Source organism: Salvelinus fontinalis, chromosome 11 (genome assembly GCF_029448725.1).
Source record: "Salvelinus fontinalis isolate EN_2023a chromosome 11, ASM2944872v1, whole genome shotgun sequence".
Classification (NCBI taxonomy): domain Eukaryota; kingdom Metazoa; phylum Chordata; class Actinopteri; order Salmoniformes; family Salmonidae; genus Salvelinus; species Salvelinus fontinalis.
Genome location: NC_074675.1, coordinates 23387912 through 23407188, shown reverse-complemented (window position 1 = coordinate 23407188; position 19277 = coordinate 23387912). Strand labels below are relative to the sequence as shown.

Here is a 19277-nt window from a genome sequence, read left to right as displayed (position 1 = left end):
AACATTTAATTTAGGCTACAGATCATAAAGAACTGTTTAAGTGAAAACACTCTGCACTTTATTACATGTAATCTAATAAGGGCAATAAGTTAAGCAAACATAGGATTTTCAGTTGTTTTAACAATATCACTGGCCATAGTCCTAGTCCCAATTCCACAACTCCAGATACTTGAATTTTAACCAAATGTCTTTTGTCAAGAGTCTCTCAGCTCAACTTAAAAGCCAAGTGAAGCACTTGAATGGCCTACATCCAGACTCTCTTCTCCCCCCAGTTCTCAGTCCTCTGTAAGGTCAGGGGGGTTAAGTGAGGTCCTGGTCTACAATGGGCCTATGCTAAGTGATCCAGAGAGCATGTGGGAACTCTATAGCACTCCAGGTTCCTGTAATGGAGGAAACCCAACCCAGCCCTTTATATGGAAAGGGGGGATGAAGTTATAGGAAGTGCTTCCCCCTGTGTACTGTGTGAACACACAGACTTGGCCCGGGAGGTCCTGTATTATATGTGAGGAGGGCTCCATTTGGGGCTAGTAATCACTCGCTTTGGTTGGCTGTTCACTGAACTGCATTGCTGTACGAAAGTGTATGTATGTATGTGTGTGTGTATATATATATATATATATCCATATACACACACACACACACACACACACACACACACACAGTTGAAGTCAAACGTTTACATACACTTAGGTTGGAGTCATTAAAACTTGTTTTTCAACCACTCCACAAATTTCTTGTTAACAAACTATAGATTTGGCAAGTCGGTTAGGACATCTACTTTGTGCATGACAAGTAATTTTTCCAACAATTGTTTACAGACAGATTATTTCACTGTATCACAATTCCAGTGGGTCAGAAATGTACATACAGTCAACTTAGTGTATCTTTAAACAGCTTGGAAAATTCCAGAAAATTATGTCATGGCTTTAGAATCATTACCTTTAAATTGTTTAACTTGGGTCAAACGCTTCGGGTAGCCTTCCACAAGCAGTTGGGTGAATTTTGGCGCATTCCTCCCGACAAGAGCTGGTGTAACTGAGTCAGGTTTGTAAGCCTCCTTGCTCGCACACACTTTTTCAGTTCTGCCCACAAATCTTCTATAGTATTGAGGTCAAGGCTTTGTGATGGCCACTCCAATACCTTGACTTTGTTGTCCTTAAGCCATTTTGCCACAACTTTGGAAGTATGCTTGGGGTCATTGTACATTTGGAAGACCTCTTTGCGACCAAGCTTTAACTTCCTGACTGATGTCTTGAGATGTTGCTTCAATATATCCACATCATTTTCCTTACACATGATGTCATATATTTTGTGAAGTGCAACAGTCCCTCCTGCAGCAAAGCACCCCCACAACATGATGCTGCCACCTCCATGTTTCACTGTTGGGATGGTGTTCTTCGGCTTGCAAGCCCCCCCTTTTTCCTCTAAACATAATGATGGTCATTATGGCCAAACAGTTCTATTTTTGTTTCATCAGACCAGAGGACATTTCTCCAAAAAGCACGATCGTTGTCCCCATGTGCAGTTGCAAACCGTAGTCTGGCTTGACGGCTGCGTGGTCCCATGGTGTTTATACTTGCGTACTATTGTTTGTACAGATGAACGTGGTACCTTCAGGCGTTTGGAAATTACTCTCAAGGATGAACCAGGCTTGTGGAGGTCTACAATTTTTTTCTGAGGTCTAGGATGATTTCTTTTGATTTTCCTATGATGTCAAGCAGAGAGGCACTGATTTTGAAGGTAGGCCTTGAAATACATCCACTGGTACACCTCCAATTGACTCAAATGGTGTAAATTAGCCTATCAAAAGCTTCTAAAGCCATGACGTAATTTACTGGAATTTTCCAAGCTGTAAAAGGCTCAGTCAACTTAGTGTATGTAAACTTCTGACCCACTGGAATTGTGATACAGTGAATTATAAGTGAAATAATCTGTTGTTGTGAAATAATTGTTGGAAAAATTACGTGTCATGCACAGAGTAGATATCCTAACCGACTTGCCAAAACTATAGTTTGTTGTTAATAACAAGACATTTGTGGAGTGGTTGAAAATGACTCCAACCTAAGAGTATGTAAACTTCTGACTTCAACTGTGTGTGTGTGTGTGTGTGTATGTATATATATAGCGTGTGTGTTTCTTGCTTCCTTGTGTGTTTGCGCGCACCCTGTGGTGGTGCCACTTGCTAACTTGCCACTTGCTAATGACCCACTTAGCTAATTGTTATGCTGCTTGCCCAGTGCCTGGGTGCACTGAGGCGAACAATCACATGTTTGTTTTAATCCTTGTTGTTATTTACAATGGTCTTATCAGAAAAATTATCTTGGGTTTATGTGGCATGAGACGGCTTCTCTCCAGAGTTTAAAATGTTGTATTCAATGGAGGACGGAATTTGATCAAACATGGACTGTAGAACAACATGGAGAAACAAAGAAGAGGAATAGGATATAAGGATAAATGAGGATATATGCATGTTCAATCTTTGTCTATTTTTTGCACTGCTGCTTTGCACTGCTGCAGACTAACACTTACAGTAGCATATACAGGCATTTATGAGGTAACTAGAAGAGAGGTCTTCAGATCCTGACGCTGATCAGCTTGCCGATGCCCATGTCATTCCCACATCTCCTCCCTAACTCCTTATGAACATGTAAACCCCCTGAAAAAGCCCCCAAAGTCCCTTCCTATCAGACACACTGTGAAATCATGGGTTGCAGCTTCACACCCTTCTCCATCTCCTCTCCAAGGCTGATAGTCTGCTTATGGAAGGGATGTCATGCCATCATCACGCTCAGAGATACACTGAGAAGAGAGAAAGAGCCTGGTCTGTTATGTACAGCTCAACTCCTAACTGTACAGTATGTGATAGGTTAGCATAACAAACACAAACAAATCAAGACCAGACATGCAATGGTGAGGTGGAGAGATGAGCACCCAGGGAGTGCCCAGACCTTAGTTGTGGTGGTGTGCGCGTGCGAATCAACGTCGCAGGGAAGCTTACCTTGCCAATGCCGGCGTGGGCATGGCCCATCTTGACCACCACCGGGAACGTTGGTGTTGTCACCTGGGAAAGAAGACCAAGTAGAGTGTTACCACAGTCTGAAAAACCACTGGCAGAGGAGAGAACATGCAGTATGCATTAATCCTAATACCAACTAAGTGGATGAAGGGTTTCTCTGAAGAGCAACTTTGATATCGTAAATGGGTAGCGTGTTAGGACTGTGAAGCAGGGAAAGCGTTTTAGAGCTACACTGAGGTCCAAATAATTATAACCAGAATCTAGCTATACCTAATTTGATTGACAAGGGCTCCAAGACTATGACTTGGCTATGATTGGACTGCACTGTCCATGTGAGTGACTGACTACTAAAAGCCAAACACAAGTTCCTCCCTAAACTTAATTGCGAGGCATAGCTCAGACCTGACGTATGGTATAGAATCAAAACCTAATTTAAAGTGAAAGACTTCTCAAAGACCATTATCGAAGTACCACATTGAACTTAAAGCCTCCCAATTTAGGGAAGCATGAGGTATTTTCTGAAAAATGTTGGTTTATTACACAAAAGAGACGTTCTGGGAAACGAGAAAGAGCGAGACCAAAGCCACAGCTTCTTGGGATGGGTTTAGACAACCCAGCCCCACCGCAGGCGTCATGGGCTTTCTCATAGCGTGGTGTGCAATGTGAGAGGAGGATGAAACGTCAACGGACGACTTCAAACGTGTTCATTAAAACACATTCTTGCCACTGATAGATCCCTTGATACCATTGTTAGATGGAAATGTAATCTAAAGAGAGGGCTTATCCAGTTTGAAACCAATTTCTAAATCTCCTATTGTTTGAAATGGCACACAGCGATGATATAGACTCACTGGAGAGTTTGCGTCATCGTTCTCGATGTAACAGCCCCGTTTAGTTAGATTAGACTGTATCAAAGCCATCACATAAGTTACATGCATTCCGACAGATGTACAGTTGAAGTCGGAAGTTCACATACAGTGAATGATCACATTCCCAGTAGGTCAGAAGTTTACATACACTCCATTAGTATTTGGTAGCATTGCCTTTAAATTGTTTAACTTGGGTCAAACCTTTCAGGTAGCAAATCCACAAGCTTCCCACAATAAGTTGGGTGAATTTTGGCCCATTCCTCCTGACAGAGCTGGTGTAACTGAGGCAGGTTTGTAGCCCTCCTTCCTCACACACGCCTTTAGCCTCAAATGATGTCAATTAGCCAATCAGAATCTTCTAAAGCCATGACATTTTCTGGAATTTTAGTTTTAGTCTGGAAGTTGTTTAAAGGCACAGTCAACTTAGTGTATGTAAACTTCTGACCCACTGGAATTGTGATACAGTGAATTATATATATATTTTTTAATTTTCTCCCCTTTTCTCCCCAATTTTCGTGGTATCCAATCGCTAGTAATTACTATCTTGTCTCATCGCTACAACTCCCGTACGGGCTCGGGAGAGACGAAGGTCGAAAGCCATGCGTCCTCCGAAGCACAACCCAACCAAGCTGCACTGCTTCTTAACACAGCGCGCCTCCAACCCGGAAGCCAGCCGCACCAATGTGTCGGAGGAAACACTGTGCACCTGGCCCCCTTGGTTAGCGCGCACTGCGCCCGGCCCGCCACAGGAGTCGCTGGAGCGCGATGAGACAAGGATATCCCTACCGGCCAAACCCTCCCTAACCCGGACGACGCTAGCCCAAGATACAGTGAATTATAAGTGAAATAATCTGTCTGTAAACAATTGTTGGAAAAATGACGTGTGTCGTGCACAAAGTAGATGTCCTAACCGACTTGCCAAAACTATAGTTTGTTAACAAGAAATTAGTGGAGTGGTTGAAAAACAAGTTAATGACGCCAACCTAAGTGTATGTAAACTTCCGACTTCAACTGTATATTACACTAGGCAGACACTAGAGAAACCTGGTCAGTCAACAGTGTTATGGTGGTGTTAATAATATGGCATATCAAGTCGTGGTATGGTAAAAACAGTTAATTTGTCTATGAAGTATTCTTCTGAGTACATTACCTGAACAACACGAATGGGGTGTGTGTGTAACATCACGTACATTGTTATTGCAATCTTACGGTACAATATAACTTCAGCGTTATAAGGTGGGCCTGGCTATAAGACCACACTCCTCCTGGCACACTCCGAGAGAAATCCTTTAGATAAGCAGAGGAGACATTTTCAGTCAGAGCAGAGGGCACACAGCCAGAGTACGCACACAGCTGTGAGCTCAGGCCTGACAGATCTGCTAGGGCAAAGGCAGCTGCTGCTATCGTTTTATCCACCCCTCATCTGGCTGTCAGTGGACAGGACTGAACAGAACAGAGAAGATCCCCGTCTGGATGCTGTCTGGTTACTGTTCACAGCGCTCTACTCTTGGCTCATAGAAAGACAAGTGGACTCCTCAATGTACCTCTCAATTCATCATTTAAATTCTGAACAATAAGCTACCTACCGATCAACAGTTCCTGGCCATTTATGGAAGGTAGCTCCCTTTGTGGTAGGTATTTCCATTTTTTAAAATGGAAATTCTCCATCAATGCCAGAGAAAAGCACATTCACTAAGCCTCAGACGCAAGCTGAGTTATTTTGTATTCGGTACATGTGAGCTATGTAGCAGGGAGACACCTGATATAACATGTGTATGAGAATGACTGAGGACAGTGGTTTCCCTGTGGGGGCTTGTCCTAAAATGACAGAGGTGGTTTTGGGCGGGCAGATTTGTGGCCGCCAACTCTGTCTGGATGTGTAATCTGCAAATCTCCCAGTCATTCCCATCAATGTGGCAATGACGGGAGACACGGTGTAGGGAAGAGACCACATCCTATCTAATGAGGTTACACTGGCAGCAGGGAACATCGGAAGGAAGATCAAATAAGTCTGGGCACTAAACCTGGCATAAAACCATCTCAGACAGACGTGCTTATGAGCTTTCAGACGTGTACATTTTGATTTGTCTCAGCTTTTGTTTTCTCACAGCTGCATGAATTACTGTACTTGCCTTTCCTGTTCCCACCCGAAAACCATTAACAATGTGTTCAGTATGGTCAAGTAATTGAGAAAACACACACACAAAATCTAATTAAACGGCCAGTGATTTCACCAGTCTAGGTTTGGTTTCACAACATGAGGTTGCCGTCATTTACAGTAACGCACCAGACGACCCGGTCTGGCACATACTTCAGGGAAGCCCATCCTTCGGGCCAAAACACTCAGTCATATATATATATATACACACATACACATATATATTTTTTTTGCGTGTGAAAGTCAGACAAGTGGATAATTTAGGACCGAAGGCTGTCATGAAATCACACTTCCCTTTCCTCCAAACACCTCTGTCACATTCTTAAATCCCCCCACCTCACTCAATTATAAAGTTGAGCTCAGTGGAACGTTGGGTCGTTGGCATGCAGACAAATAGATAAAACATTGCTTTTTTTTTTTGTTGCACCAGTCTGTTGGACCCATGGAATTTCCCACAAACTAAAGGGCAGCACTTTGAACTGAGGGGACATGAGTCATCCAACGACCCCGCCTTTGCAGGTGTCATCATGTTGGACGAGGCTAATTGTCACGTAACTTTTGTGCCCAAATAGCCATCCTTAGTGAATCACCACATTTATAATGGCGGGACCTAAAAAGTTATTTGACCACTATAATTGCCCAAGGATCCTTGTGAAGTAGAGGTCTGGGTCTAATATAATGTACAATGTAACAGTGGTACTGTAAAACATTTATCGTAAAACTTCAGATGTTGGTTGGCAATTAATAAAACAATGAGCGGCTAGACAAAAAGGCGATCTAAGAGAGCGGGTGAAAGGTCAAACAAAACACATTCTCCACAACATTAGCTAGGAGAGTGGCCAGATGGATAAGTACTTAGATGTACATTGTAAATAGGTACTTATCAAGCTCTGATTCGAGGGGGTAGAGTCATTCTAAGGGGGCGCATCAATTATCCAACGCAACACATGGTGCATCCATCCCCGCATATGTATGATCTCTTAATTTTTATGATAGCCATTCAAAGCTGCCACATCAAGGAAGCGGACAGCAGCGAAAAGACTTACGCAGACGAGGAGAGGAGGAGAGCTGGGGAACCCTGACCCAGGCCGCTGTTCAAAAAGATCTACTGGCATCAAAACCAAAAGACAGCCTGTTCACATAAAACCCTGCTCAAAGATTAACTTGGCCTTGAGAGACGAACGAAGAACACACAAATAACTGACTGTAATCACACACCTGGCCTGAGTGGATTTGATCTGCCCCTTTGAAATCAGCATGGCAAAACCTCGCAACTATTCCCGTACTATATATGTATGTGCTGTAGTAACTTGAAACAGTGTTCTGTGGATTGATGAAACTTTTACAAAATCAATATCAAACCTGGAAGTTGAGGATTAATATTTTCCATAGAAATTTGAACAGGTGAGTGAATGGATGGTTAACTACATATTCCAAACCAGACTGTCAGAACATCATCTTGTTCATCAGGTTATTCAGTGTTTTCTCTGAGGTCTTTGATTGTACTTGGTGTGGTAAACGCACAAGAGTTTGGGCATCAAGAAAACACTCTTAACCTAGAGCCAACCATCTATCGTCGCCATCTTCAGACCCACATGTACACTTTGTGAACTTCTTTGTAAGCAAACCACTACACTTCATCATAGCCAAGTCACTACACAAGATAAACGTGCCACGGCCTTTGTAGTTGTACTTCCAGAAAATAACTGAATTAAGTCGTAGACATAACACACCTCTCCCAACGTGATACTGGTATGACACACTGTTCCCAGAAGAGAGAGACCAGACGACACACTGTTTAAGTTGTATTTACAGTAATGGTAAGCCTTGTGCTACTGACGAGCCACCGCAAACTATACATCGGATGCTCAGTGTATCACATCGTAAGTCGTTAGACTGCTAATGGGGCATGATAATTATTGTCATGGAATTCAGGGTCATCTGGCTTCCATTGGGATCCATCCTGATCGGAGTGTGTTTCCATGAGGGAAACATCTGTCTGGAAAACAGACAGACTTCCATCCCCATTTTCAGGGATGGAAGTTTCCAGAGTAGAAGTTTCCTGAGAATACCGAACGCCAGGTTTGTGATGGAGATGTATTTGATGGTGAAAAGTCTGAACACTTTGGCCAAGGCACCTGCGAATGGTTCATGGGTTTCGAAGAGAGGCAAGGAAGAAGTTAGAAGTATGCAATGTCTGTGGCACTTCTAATTGAGGCAATGGCTGGCCGTTCAGAGATATTTCAAAGTCATCTTCGCACATCTGCACAGTGTTCTGAGGAATACACTGACAAATGTTGAGAAAATATTGTGCATATGGATATGACTCATAACTAAGTCATGATTCAATATGATTTAATAACAGAACACGGCCACTACTTCACTCAGAGGCCATCTATTTTAGGTAAACACAGGTATGCGTGTATGTTATGTCATACCCCCCAATGCATAGCCTAAGTAGAAGAATAGATACTACCACTACCAAAACAGTTGCTATTTCAATCCAACTTTGCTGTGGTGGTTCAGTAAGAGTCATGCAGCAGGGCTATTAGTGCTAATCAAATCACTAACCTAGCTACATTTCAGCTGGCGTCTACATTTGAAAAAAGTGAGAACCAACATAAATGGGACAGACAGAGCCTTTGGCAGCGCCAGTCCTTCAAAAACGATCAGTGCTGCAGGGCATTCCTCTCTGTCTAAAAAGGGAAAGATGTCACATTCCCATTTTCTAGGGTTAGGCTACGATACACTGGGTCTTTGGAAAAGCGTCTGCAGAAGTAAGGAGGCAATGTATGCAATTACACCCAGTAAAGTCACTCGATCCTGGGATCAGGAAAGCTGTGAACCTCTGGTCATTGGCCTCTGAGAGGAGGCATACATAGAGAAAAGATTGTTTGATAGAAAATGACACTTTTATTGGAGTTCTAGTTCACAACATCATGTTTCTGCCCGAAAGGCCTTCAACAGATAGTTTGGACGAGGAATTGGCATAACCAGTTTACGCATCAGTTTCATTATACCTCCCATCAGTTTCATGTACACAACTTGACAGTTTATGTAATTACTCATACCTCTTCTTGTGATGCAGTTGTTGATTTCTCATGTTTCGATTGATTTATGATGGTTAGAAATTGCAGTAAAAGTTTCTGGAAAGTAAAAGTAAAATGTTCTTTTATGAGCTTTGTCCAGAAGTTGAACAATTTGAACGACTTTCCCAATTTCATGCAAGCACATAAACACATTACATGACAGATTGCGGGGCGTTTGTCTTTGCACAGCTCTGATGGGTTTTTCATTTATACAATATGCTAATGAGGAGATGGGCAAAAATAAACATTCCAAAAGTCAATTTGGCAAGGGAGTTTGGAGCAGATGGTCGAGGTCCTGGTTGCTGATAGAACAGACGACTGGTATTACAAACTTTGTTTACTCAATTTAAAACTGGGTTCAACAGGCAATTTGCACTGAGAGGGTTTAGAAAGTTTCATTGAAAGTCAGAAGCAGGCCTTAAAACAGTTGGTAACAGTAAACGATCCACTTTTGCAAATAGGGTTAAGATGTGATAGGACAGCCAAATTGAAATACTCAAGTGTCCCTCCAAAACACTGATCAATTGAGGGACTCTACAGTCACACAACAAAACCATTTAGTTGAGGGGGCGCGTAAGAGAACTGGGAAGTATGTTATAGTGAAGGCCTAAATGAGGAGCAAAGGAAATGGTTTTGAACCCCCCACACCCTGCCCTTAAAAGCACCATTCCCTCTAGGACTAATACACTGTAAAAGTCAAATCCATATCCAGAGCCAAAGCCCTAAAGTGGCCCAATGGATTAACATCAGAAGGAAGATCAAATAAGGAGAGAAGAAAGAAAGTGGGCTAAGCAAATGAAACAAGGCCGGAACATAGAACAGGTGCTAATACTGTGGAGTTCTATAGGCCTCTGGAAAGTGACGGTTTCCTTCTCTATTAACATCTGTCCGGATGAGGAAGTACAGACCATAGAGTCAAGAATCCCTCCAGCTAGAAGGGAAACGAGAGAGTTGTTCTGACACAGCCAGGAGTCCCGGGACACACAGTTGATGTAGTAGATTGGTGTTGCCCCGGGAGATTTATTGAACAGGAAGAGAAGGGCTGTTGGGAAATCCACCACTGAGTGGCCACTCAAACGTAGCAGTCCGCCACTCAGAGTTAAATGGGAAAGCATGATGTAGCCTGATAACCTTGTAATGGGCCTTGCATGTTATTAGCACCTAAGGTGGTGTGAGATAAGCCTAAGGGAAGGGTTAGAGTACTCTCCTGAACTGATGACGTTGTTGTTACCAATCGTGCTAATGCTCACTTTAGGAAGCGTGGGGAAAGATTTAGAACTTGAACAAGCATGAAAATATGATTGGATATACAGTGCCTTCAGAAAGTATTCAGACCCATTGACTTTTTCCCACATTTTGTTACGCTACAGCCTTATTCTAAAATTTATTAAAATCGTTTTTTCCCCCTGATAAATCTACACACAATACCCCATAACGACAAAGCAAAAACTGTTTTTGAAATTTCTGCTAATTTATACAAAAAACAGAAATATCACATTTACGTAAGTATTCAGACCCTTTACTCAGTACTTGTTGAAGAACATGTTGAAGAACATTTTGGCAGCGATTACAGTATAGATTCTTCTTGGGTATGACTCTACAAGCTTGGCACACCTGTATTTGGGGAGTTTCTCCCATTCTTCTCTGCAGATCCTCTCAAGCTCTGTCAGGTTGGATGGGGAGCGTCGCTGCACAGCTATTTTCAGGTCTCTCCAGGGATATTCGATCGGCTTCAAGTCCAGGCTCTTGCTGGGCCACTCAAGAACATTGAGACTTGTCCCTGAAGCCACTCCTGCATTGTCTTGGCTGTGTGCTTAGGCTCGTTGTCCTGTTGGAAGGTGAACCTTTGCCCCAGTCTGAGGTCCTGAGACTCTGGAACAGGATTTCATCAATGATCTCTGTACTTTTCTCTGTTCATCTTTCCCTCAATCCTGACTAGTCTCCCAGTCCCTGCTGCTGAAAAACATCCCACAGCATGATGCAGCCACCACCATGTTTCACCGTAGGGATGGTGCCAGGTTTCCTCCAGACGTAGCGCTTGGCATTCAGGGCAGAGTTCAATCTTGGTTTCATCAGACCAGAGAATCTTGTTTCTCATTGTCTCCAAGCAGGCTGTCATGTGCCTTTTACTGAGGAGTGGTTTCTGTCTGGCCACTCTACCATAAAAGGTATGATTGGAGGAGTGCTGCAGAGATTTTAATTAACTAGGCAAGTCAGTTAAGAACAAATTCTTATTTACAATGACGGCCTACACCCGCTAAACCGTAACCCGGACGACGCTGGGACATATGTGCTCAAGCCCTATGGGACTCTCAATCACGGCCAGTTGTGATACAGCCTGGAATCGAACCAGGGTCTTAGTGACGCCTCTAGCACTGCGATGCAGTGCCTTAGACCGCTCCGCCACTTGGGAGACATGGTTGTCCTTCTGGAAGGTCCTGCCATTTCCAGAGGAATTCTAGAGCTTTGTCAGAGTGACCATCAGGTTTTTGGTCACCTCCCTGACCAAAGCCCTTCTCCCCCGATTGCTCAGTTTAGCCGGGCGGCCAGCTCTAGGAGGAGTCTTGGTGGTTCCAAACTTCAACATAAGAATGATGGAGGCCGCTGTTTTCTTGGGGACTTTTAATACTGAAGAATATTTTTTGTTACTCTTCCCCAGATCTGTGCCTTGACACAATCCTGTCTCGGAGCTCTACGGACAATTCCTTCGACCTCATGGCTTGGTTTTTGCTCTGACATGCAGTGTCAATGGTGGGACCTTATATAGACAGGTGTGTGCCTTTCCAAATCATGTCCAGTCAATCGAATTTACCACAGGTGAACTCCAATCAAGTTGTAGAAACATCTCAAGAATGATCAATGGAAAAGGATGCACCTGAGCTCAATTTTGAGTCTCATAGCAAAGGGGCTGAATACTTAGGTAAATAAGGTGTTTTTTATTTCTAAAAATCTGTTTTCGCGTTGTCATTATGGAGTAGCGTGTATAGATTGCTGAGGATTTAAACAAATATGTAATCCCTTTAAGAATAAGGCTGTAATGTAACAAAATGTGGAAAAAGTCAAGGGGTCTGAATACTTTCCAAAGACACTGTACATAAGCCCTCAAAAGGTTATTGTCATTTCGTGCAATATTAGCTCTACCCTCTGACCTATACTGTATTTCACAAGATTTATTGCCAAGTACATGTGATCATACACAAGGGAGTGCATGCATGTAGATGTTGGCTCTTACTCTACCGCACACCTGAGGAAAACAATAGAAGGAACAGGCAGCTCCTTTTGGAAAAAGAGGGGAATCTTCTGCAGACTACACAAAACCAGAGCCCAAATCTCAGCACAGCCACTGCTTTCAATGAGGCCCCAGTACAGAGGAAGAAAGAGAGGGAAGGGAACATCAAGGGGGGAAAAATATATTTTGGAACAGCTGGATGCGGCACACCCTGGCTCTATTTATACCCGGCAGAAGGGAGAGCCAACTTCTACCGTAGAACGAGTCCCGGGCAGCTGGCCGCCTCGCTTTTGATGTCTCACTCAGACCAAACCCTGGCCTGGCAGCTCCATCCTCATAGCCCAGGGCTGCTCCACTTCCTCACCTGGAAAAGGGCTCCGTTTAGCATGGCGAAGGAAACGGTTTGTCTAGAGAACGACATCTGAGTAGAAGAGTGGTAAGGGTTCGCCTGGCCTGACCTCTTTTTTACCCAGGATGGGCTGGATAGGGCATACTGTATAAGGAGAAGTGACAGGGAGTCACTCAGGGACAATGGGGCGCTACAAGGAATTGCAAGTGTGGTGTGAGGGTTTTGAGTGTGGTTTGAGTATATTGCTTCATGTCCAGTAAAGCAACAAATTGAGGGAGTCTTCTCAGTGTGCCTATACGCCCTGTCTCTAAAGACAACATTTATCATTATTGGGTTAGGCAAAAGCAATCTCAAGCTTCTTTCTCACGATCTGCACTTTGTATTCTGTCCTTTAAACACAACCAAGTCTAATACTTTGCTTTAAAACTGAATTTACAGCCACCAATTCCCCAAATATATACAACACTTACAGCCACTTTATGACCAGTTGAAGGAATAAGACAAAAACACTGTTCCATTGTAATGGTGAGACTAAACGTTTATCGAAACGCTAAAGGTCTATGACATATTCTCTCTCTAAAATGGCCAAGTTATCCTCAGTTGCCCAAACATCACTATCAATTTGAGGACATTAGTATGAAACAGCACAATGTTCCCATGATGCTGTGGATAAACGTTTGTGCAGGTTCTCCTGTGGTGCTGTAAAATCTGGATTTGGGATGAGCAGCGGTACCTCACACAGCAGTTTGTCCGGTAACACCGCGGTTCACCTAGTCCACACACACCCAACGGGCCATGGTCTGGCCTGGTTCGCCACTACCAGAGGAGGAGCAGAGGATGAGCCAAGCACAATGACAGCATGCTGATGGATAAAGGACAATACTCCATAACTCACAGGCCAAAGTAAGCCCCACACCCGCTTAGATCACCATTGACAATGGTTCAATGTTAACGCAAAAATGAAGTCCATGTGTTAGGGTTGCGGCATGTAAGCCATGTGTCCTTGTAAATGCAATACATAGAGCTACAATATTATCTATCTACACAATGTAGTGAATGCATTCAGTGTAATTATAGTAGTGGGCAGATATTAATACCGTTCAAGTCATACAGTGCGATATCATAGTGACGACATGTTATGGTATGCGTATAGGGAAAACAGCAACTAATAGGGGTATTCCTGTGAAATCATATCTATATTTAGGCTCCCACAATTCCCTTGGACATATGGTTGTCTCCACGCAGTGTGACCTCTACATCCGGTGAATCCACGGCCCTCCAACCTCCCTACCCATGAATCACTGGTCTCCAGTCCAACCACCATCCTTCACCGATTAGCTAAGCCCCCTCCTCCTCCCACTCACCTTCCTTAACTGTTTCTGGGAAGGACTGCTGGTTAAGCAAGACGAAACACACGTACTGACCCATTGTAAACTGCCAGTGGACTCCTACTAGAACTAGATGCCAATGAATGCATAGGAGCACAGTGCATTACCAGTACAATAACACACTGGTTGGAGATAGCAGGTAGCCTGGCGATTAAGAGCGTTGAGCCAGTAACCAAAAGGTCGCTGGTTCGAATCCCCATGCCGGCAAGGAGGAAAAATCTGCTGTTCTGCCCTTGAGCAAGGCAGTTAACCCCCAACAACTGCTCCGCAGGCGCCGACGACGTGAACGTCGATTGAGGCAGCTCCCCCCACCTCTCTGATTCAGAGGGGTTGGGTTAAATGCGGAACACACATTTCGGTTGAACGTATTTAGTTGCACAACTGACTATTTATCCCCTTTCCTTTCCCTTCAGTGTCCCTGACATGTTGCAAGGATGAGAAGAATAGTCAACAATATAAAAACACCCAATGACAGCGATTCCAGTTACTCATAATACAGGGGATAGTTACTGGGTTTATCTTCTAGTTTGACAGCACATAGATCATTGGAATGGTAAATCTAAATAATGTCTAACAGCCCAGGCCTTTCAGTGGTCAGTCAATGAGACAGCCTTATGAGACCAAAGTAAATAGAAAAGTCATTTTGACTGTGTTCAGCCTGTTACCGTGACTACCCTGCATTCCCTCAGCCTCCTTGAATTCTAAGGAGCTATTTCCATACTGTCATGCGTCCTGTGTATCCCAACTGCTGTGCGGTGTCTCATTGCGTAAAGCAACATAGTCATTTTGGGGGTTTCTCTGACTGATGGTTTGACAGTACACCAAATATGTACTGTACAGTATAGTATGCAAGGGAGGGAAGGGGGACTCTGGCACAGAGCAGTGAAGCGCTGTGGTTGTTACTTGGCCCTAGTGTGTCAGGAAGTCACTGACCGCTCATCATACTTTACCAGCTGGGAGCGGGAGTCCCACTGTGAGTGAGATGGAGAGCACAGGTCAGGGACGCGTTTCCCTTTCCTAGTAGTCAAAGGTCTCCATTGAACATGAACTGATAGCCATAATCTCCCTGTTAGCTAATGGGAACAGTGAACGGACAGTGGTTTCACCATAGAGATAGAATGGGTATCACCATCAAAAGCTAAGGAGCTGTCTGTGACATCTTGCTTTGAAGATGACATGTTTTAAAGAGCGGTGAAGATGAATGAGCTGCTGAGAGATACGGATGAAAACGTTTCCGGGTCACGATAAAGCTTCCAGGTTTCCTGGTTGACCTCCTAGAGGATAGGAAGTAGATCCTAGGGTAGCTTCACAATCATCTAAACAATGGGCATCACACTGTGCTGACAGATCAGAGATAGAATGCTTTGACTTTATCGCACAAGTGGCGGCTTCCTTTTATACTGCAAAAAAAATGATAACGACTCTACCATTTAAGATTATGTAGTCTTTTGTGGCATATTGCCAGCATGACATTTGATTCTGGGTGACAAGATTAAAGATTGAAGCCCAACACCTATTATCTTCACTCACAAATGAAGTCTGACACCAGTTGACTGAATGGGGGTGTTTGTTTGACCTGCAGGACCAGACATCCAGGAAGTTTCAATTAAATAATCTCTCACTAACCCTCTAGTCTCACAGGTCTGTTTGGCACGCAGTGGAAATGTCTACCAATGTCTAAAGCCACTGTATGTGTGGGTGAGTTAGCCTAGGTGAATTCACTCAGGCCATTGTGTTTGGTTAGGGGGATGGAATGTAGTGTAAACTTGAGCGTTGCCAACCTTCATTGGTTTTACTACCTTACACGCTGTACATTGCTCATCTCATGTACTGTAATATTTTACAGGTCTTCTTTTAAAATAAACAGCAGTAAAGCAAAAAGGGGGCCATGTCCCACTTAAGCACTATGGCATTTAGGAGAGGGAGTAGCGTAGGAGGACCAACAGGAAAGAACCCCAGTGAGTCATGCATGTTTGGATGCGATCCCCCGGAGATCCTCTCTCGGCGCTGCTATCTTTTCAACTTTCGCCTCTTCCTGTGTCTATTTAACAGCTTGTCAGTCGCATGAAAAGGTATTTCACCGCCTGGTCCCTTTTGTCATTACAGAACCACACATAGAGCCTTCAAACACCTCTTAGCGCACAATGCCTTCCCAGGCTCCCCGAAGCCTGGCTGGGCAGCTCGCACTAAATAACAGGCACTTTTTCTATACATAGATTTTTAGAGATGAGATTGTGCGCCTGCATTATGCTTACAGTATGTTGGCCTAATTAGGACAATATTTCCAGAAGGTCCTATGGCGTTTTTTTTTTGTGTGAAGGACAGATGGGGTCATAAGGAAACGTCATGAGTGATATCACAAAGAGAGCATGCAAGGCTGCGCCTCCCTCCCCATGCCATTCTCTTCTGTCACAATCTTTTTATATAAAGTGACTTCAGAAATGTTACATAATAACTATAAAAAGTTACATTGACAATGGCTTAAATCGAGGCCATGGTGAAATAAACAAAGACGTAATGTGGTTATTGGAGTATTTGTTGGAAGAATCCTCAGGGACGTCAGATGGAAATGGTGGACACCACCCTGATAGAGTTGAGAAGCTCAGTTAAAAGAAAATGATAAACGTCACCGCTAACTGCCCCCCCCCCCCAGAGAAAACGAATAAGTCTCCAATCTCTGACCCCGACAAGGAATGCAACAAATGATGACGACTCAGTCATGTTCCAACCTGACACAATGGCTCAGAGGTTATGTCATTAATGGTTAACAATGGCCTTGCATATCCCCTGTTTTCTTTGGATGCTCACCATGAAGTTCTGACATATCATCTGCATATAAAAAAAATTATCTTATAAAAACTGGACTTTAGCTGCGGTCATCTGATTCTATTCCAAAGTTAGTCATGCACGGCTTGTTTATTTATGTCTAGAGCAGGGGTGGGCAAACATTTTGGCTCGAGGGCCACGTCGGGATTTAGAAAGTCAACAGAGACACATTTTTTGGGGGACCAATTGTTTGTTAAAATCAATTCGCGGGGGCCTCCCGAGTGGCGCAGAGGTCTAAGGCACTACATTGCAGCGCTAGAGGCGTCACTACAGACACGGGTTCGATCCCAGGCTGTGTCACAGCTGGCCATGACTGGGAGACCCATGAGGCGGCGCACAATTTGCCCAGCGTCGTCCCGGTTAAGAGAGGGTTTGGCAGGTCGAGATTTCCTTGTCCCATTGCGCTCTAGTGACTACTGTGGCGGGCCAGGCAAATGCACGCTGACACGGTCGCCAGGTGTACTGTGTTTCCTCCGACACATTGGTGCAGCTGGTTTCCGGGTTAAGCGGGCATTGTATCAAGAAGCAGTGCGGCTTGGCTGGGTCGTGTTTCGGAGGATACATGGCTCTCGACCTTCGCCTCTCCTGAGTCCGTACGGGGGTTGCAGCAATAGGACAAGACTATAACTACCAATTGGATACCACGAAATTGGGGAGAAAAGGTCTAAAAATAAAAATCTATATACACTACAATTCAAAAGTTTTGGGTCACATCAAATTGATCAGAAATACAGTGTAGACCTTGTTAATGTTGTAAATGACTATTGTAGCTGGAAACGGCTGATTCTTTATGGAATATCTACATAGGCGTACAGAGACCCATTATCAGCAACCATCACTCCTGTGTTCCAATGGCACATTGTGTTAGCTAATCCAAGTTTATAATTTTAAAAGGCTGATCATTAGAAAACCCTGTTAAAATTATGTTAGCACAGCTGAAAACTGTTGTCCTGATTAAATAAGCAATAAAACTGGTCTTCTTTAGACTAGTTAAGTCTCTGGAGCATCAGCATTTGTGGGTTTGATTAGAGGTTCAAAATGGCCAGAAATAAAGAACTTTCTTCTGAAACTCGTCAGTCTATTCTTGTTCTGAGAAATGAAGGCTATTCCATGCTAGAAATTGCCAAGAAACGGAAGATCTCGTACAACGATGTGTACTACTCCCGTCACAGAACAGCGCAAACTGTCTCTAACCAGAATAGAAAGAGTGGGAGGCCCCGGTGCACAACTGAGCAAGAGGACAAGTACATTAGTGTCTAGTTTGAGAAACAGATGCCTCAAGTCCTCAACTGGCAGCTTCATTAAATAGTACCCGCAAAACACCAGTCTCAACGTCAACAGTGAAGAGGCAACTGAGCGTTCAAAAAGGTGTTCATGAGGGGCTATAGGGTCATAGTTCATTAGCTTGGGATTACTCTGGCTTTGTTATATAAAACTTTCAACTCTCTACAGATCAGCCTCCACACACAGCGATATCTCCACTCAGGTTCCTGAACCCTTACATAAAAACAGAGGCGAGAAAAAACTGATTAAACTTAAATTTGTCTAATTCTAGAGATTGTAGCCAGCGTGAAGGATTTTACCAGCGCACACACTGGGTCACTTGAAAAACCCTTCTCTCTCTCTCAACTTCAGCATGAGAAACGTTTGAAAATGAGGCTGGTTGTGAGACTAATGCCAATACGCAGAAGTGATTTGGAATGTCTTTTCAAAGGTATAAAAGGGTTCTGTGGTTCTCACAGAGGTGTATTCATAAGCATACACCGTTTTATACAACAGGTACAAAACTGTCTAGAGGCCAAGTTTTTTTGGACTATATGAAAAGGTATGGTGTAAACAAATGGAGTTCATTACTGTCTAGAATTGAGCTTTGATCACTGACCAGAAAATGCTACAGAAGTTCACTGAACATAAATAGACATTTAGTGGTGAGCCTGGAAAAAAAAAACACATGCCTTTCTAATACACCCAAAGGAGACCTAATTTGTACATGTTGCTGTTTCACTGTTAACATTAACAAAACATGGTAATAACAAAATAAAAACATAAGTGGCAAGTCTCCCATTAATTATAATAAATAAATGCTCCTTGTATGTAGGAAACATTACATCAAGCTCATATGGGCATCACTATAGTCCCTGGTTCAAATCCAGGCTGTATCACATCCGACCGTGATTGGGAGTCCTATAGGGCGGCACACAATTGGCCCAGCATTGTCTGGGTTTGGCCGGGGTAGGCCATCATTGTAAATAAGAATTTGTTCTTAACTGACTTGCCCAGTTAAATAAAGTTAAATAAAAGTTTTTAAAATATAGTTTTCCATTCAATGAGCAATTTCCAGCGTTTTTTACTC

At 43.5% G+C, this 19277-nt stretch overlaps 1 protein-coding gene across 1 annotated transcript in view; it reads right to left on the bottom strand.

Annotated features, from left to right (window-relative positions):
• The window catches only part of LOC129865325 (synapsin-3-like), a 124944-nt gene that overhangs the window by 27063 nt on the left and 78604 nt on the right, over nucleotides 1–19277 (bottom strand). Inside the window, exon 7 of the mRNA XM_055938011.1 lies at nucleotides 2999–3061. Coding sequence (XP_055793986.1) covers nucleotides 2999–3061 — 63 coding nt within the window. The remainder of the gene's footprint in view (nucleotides 1–2998; nucleotides 3062–19277) is intronic.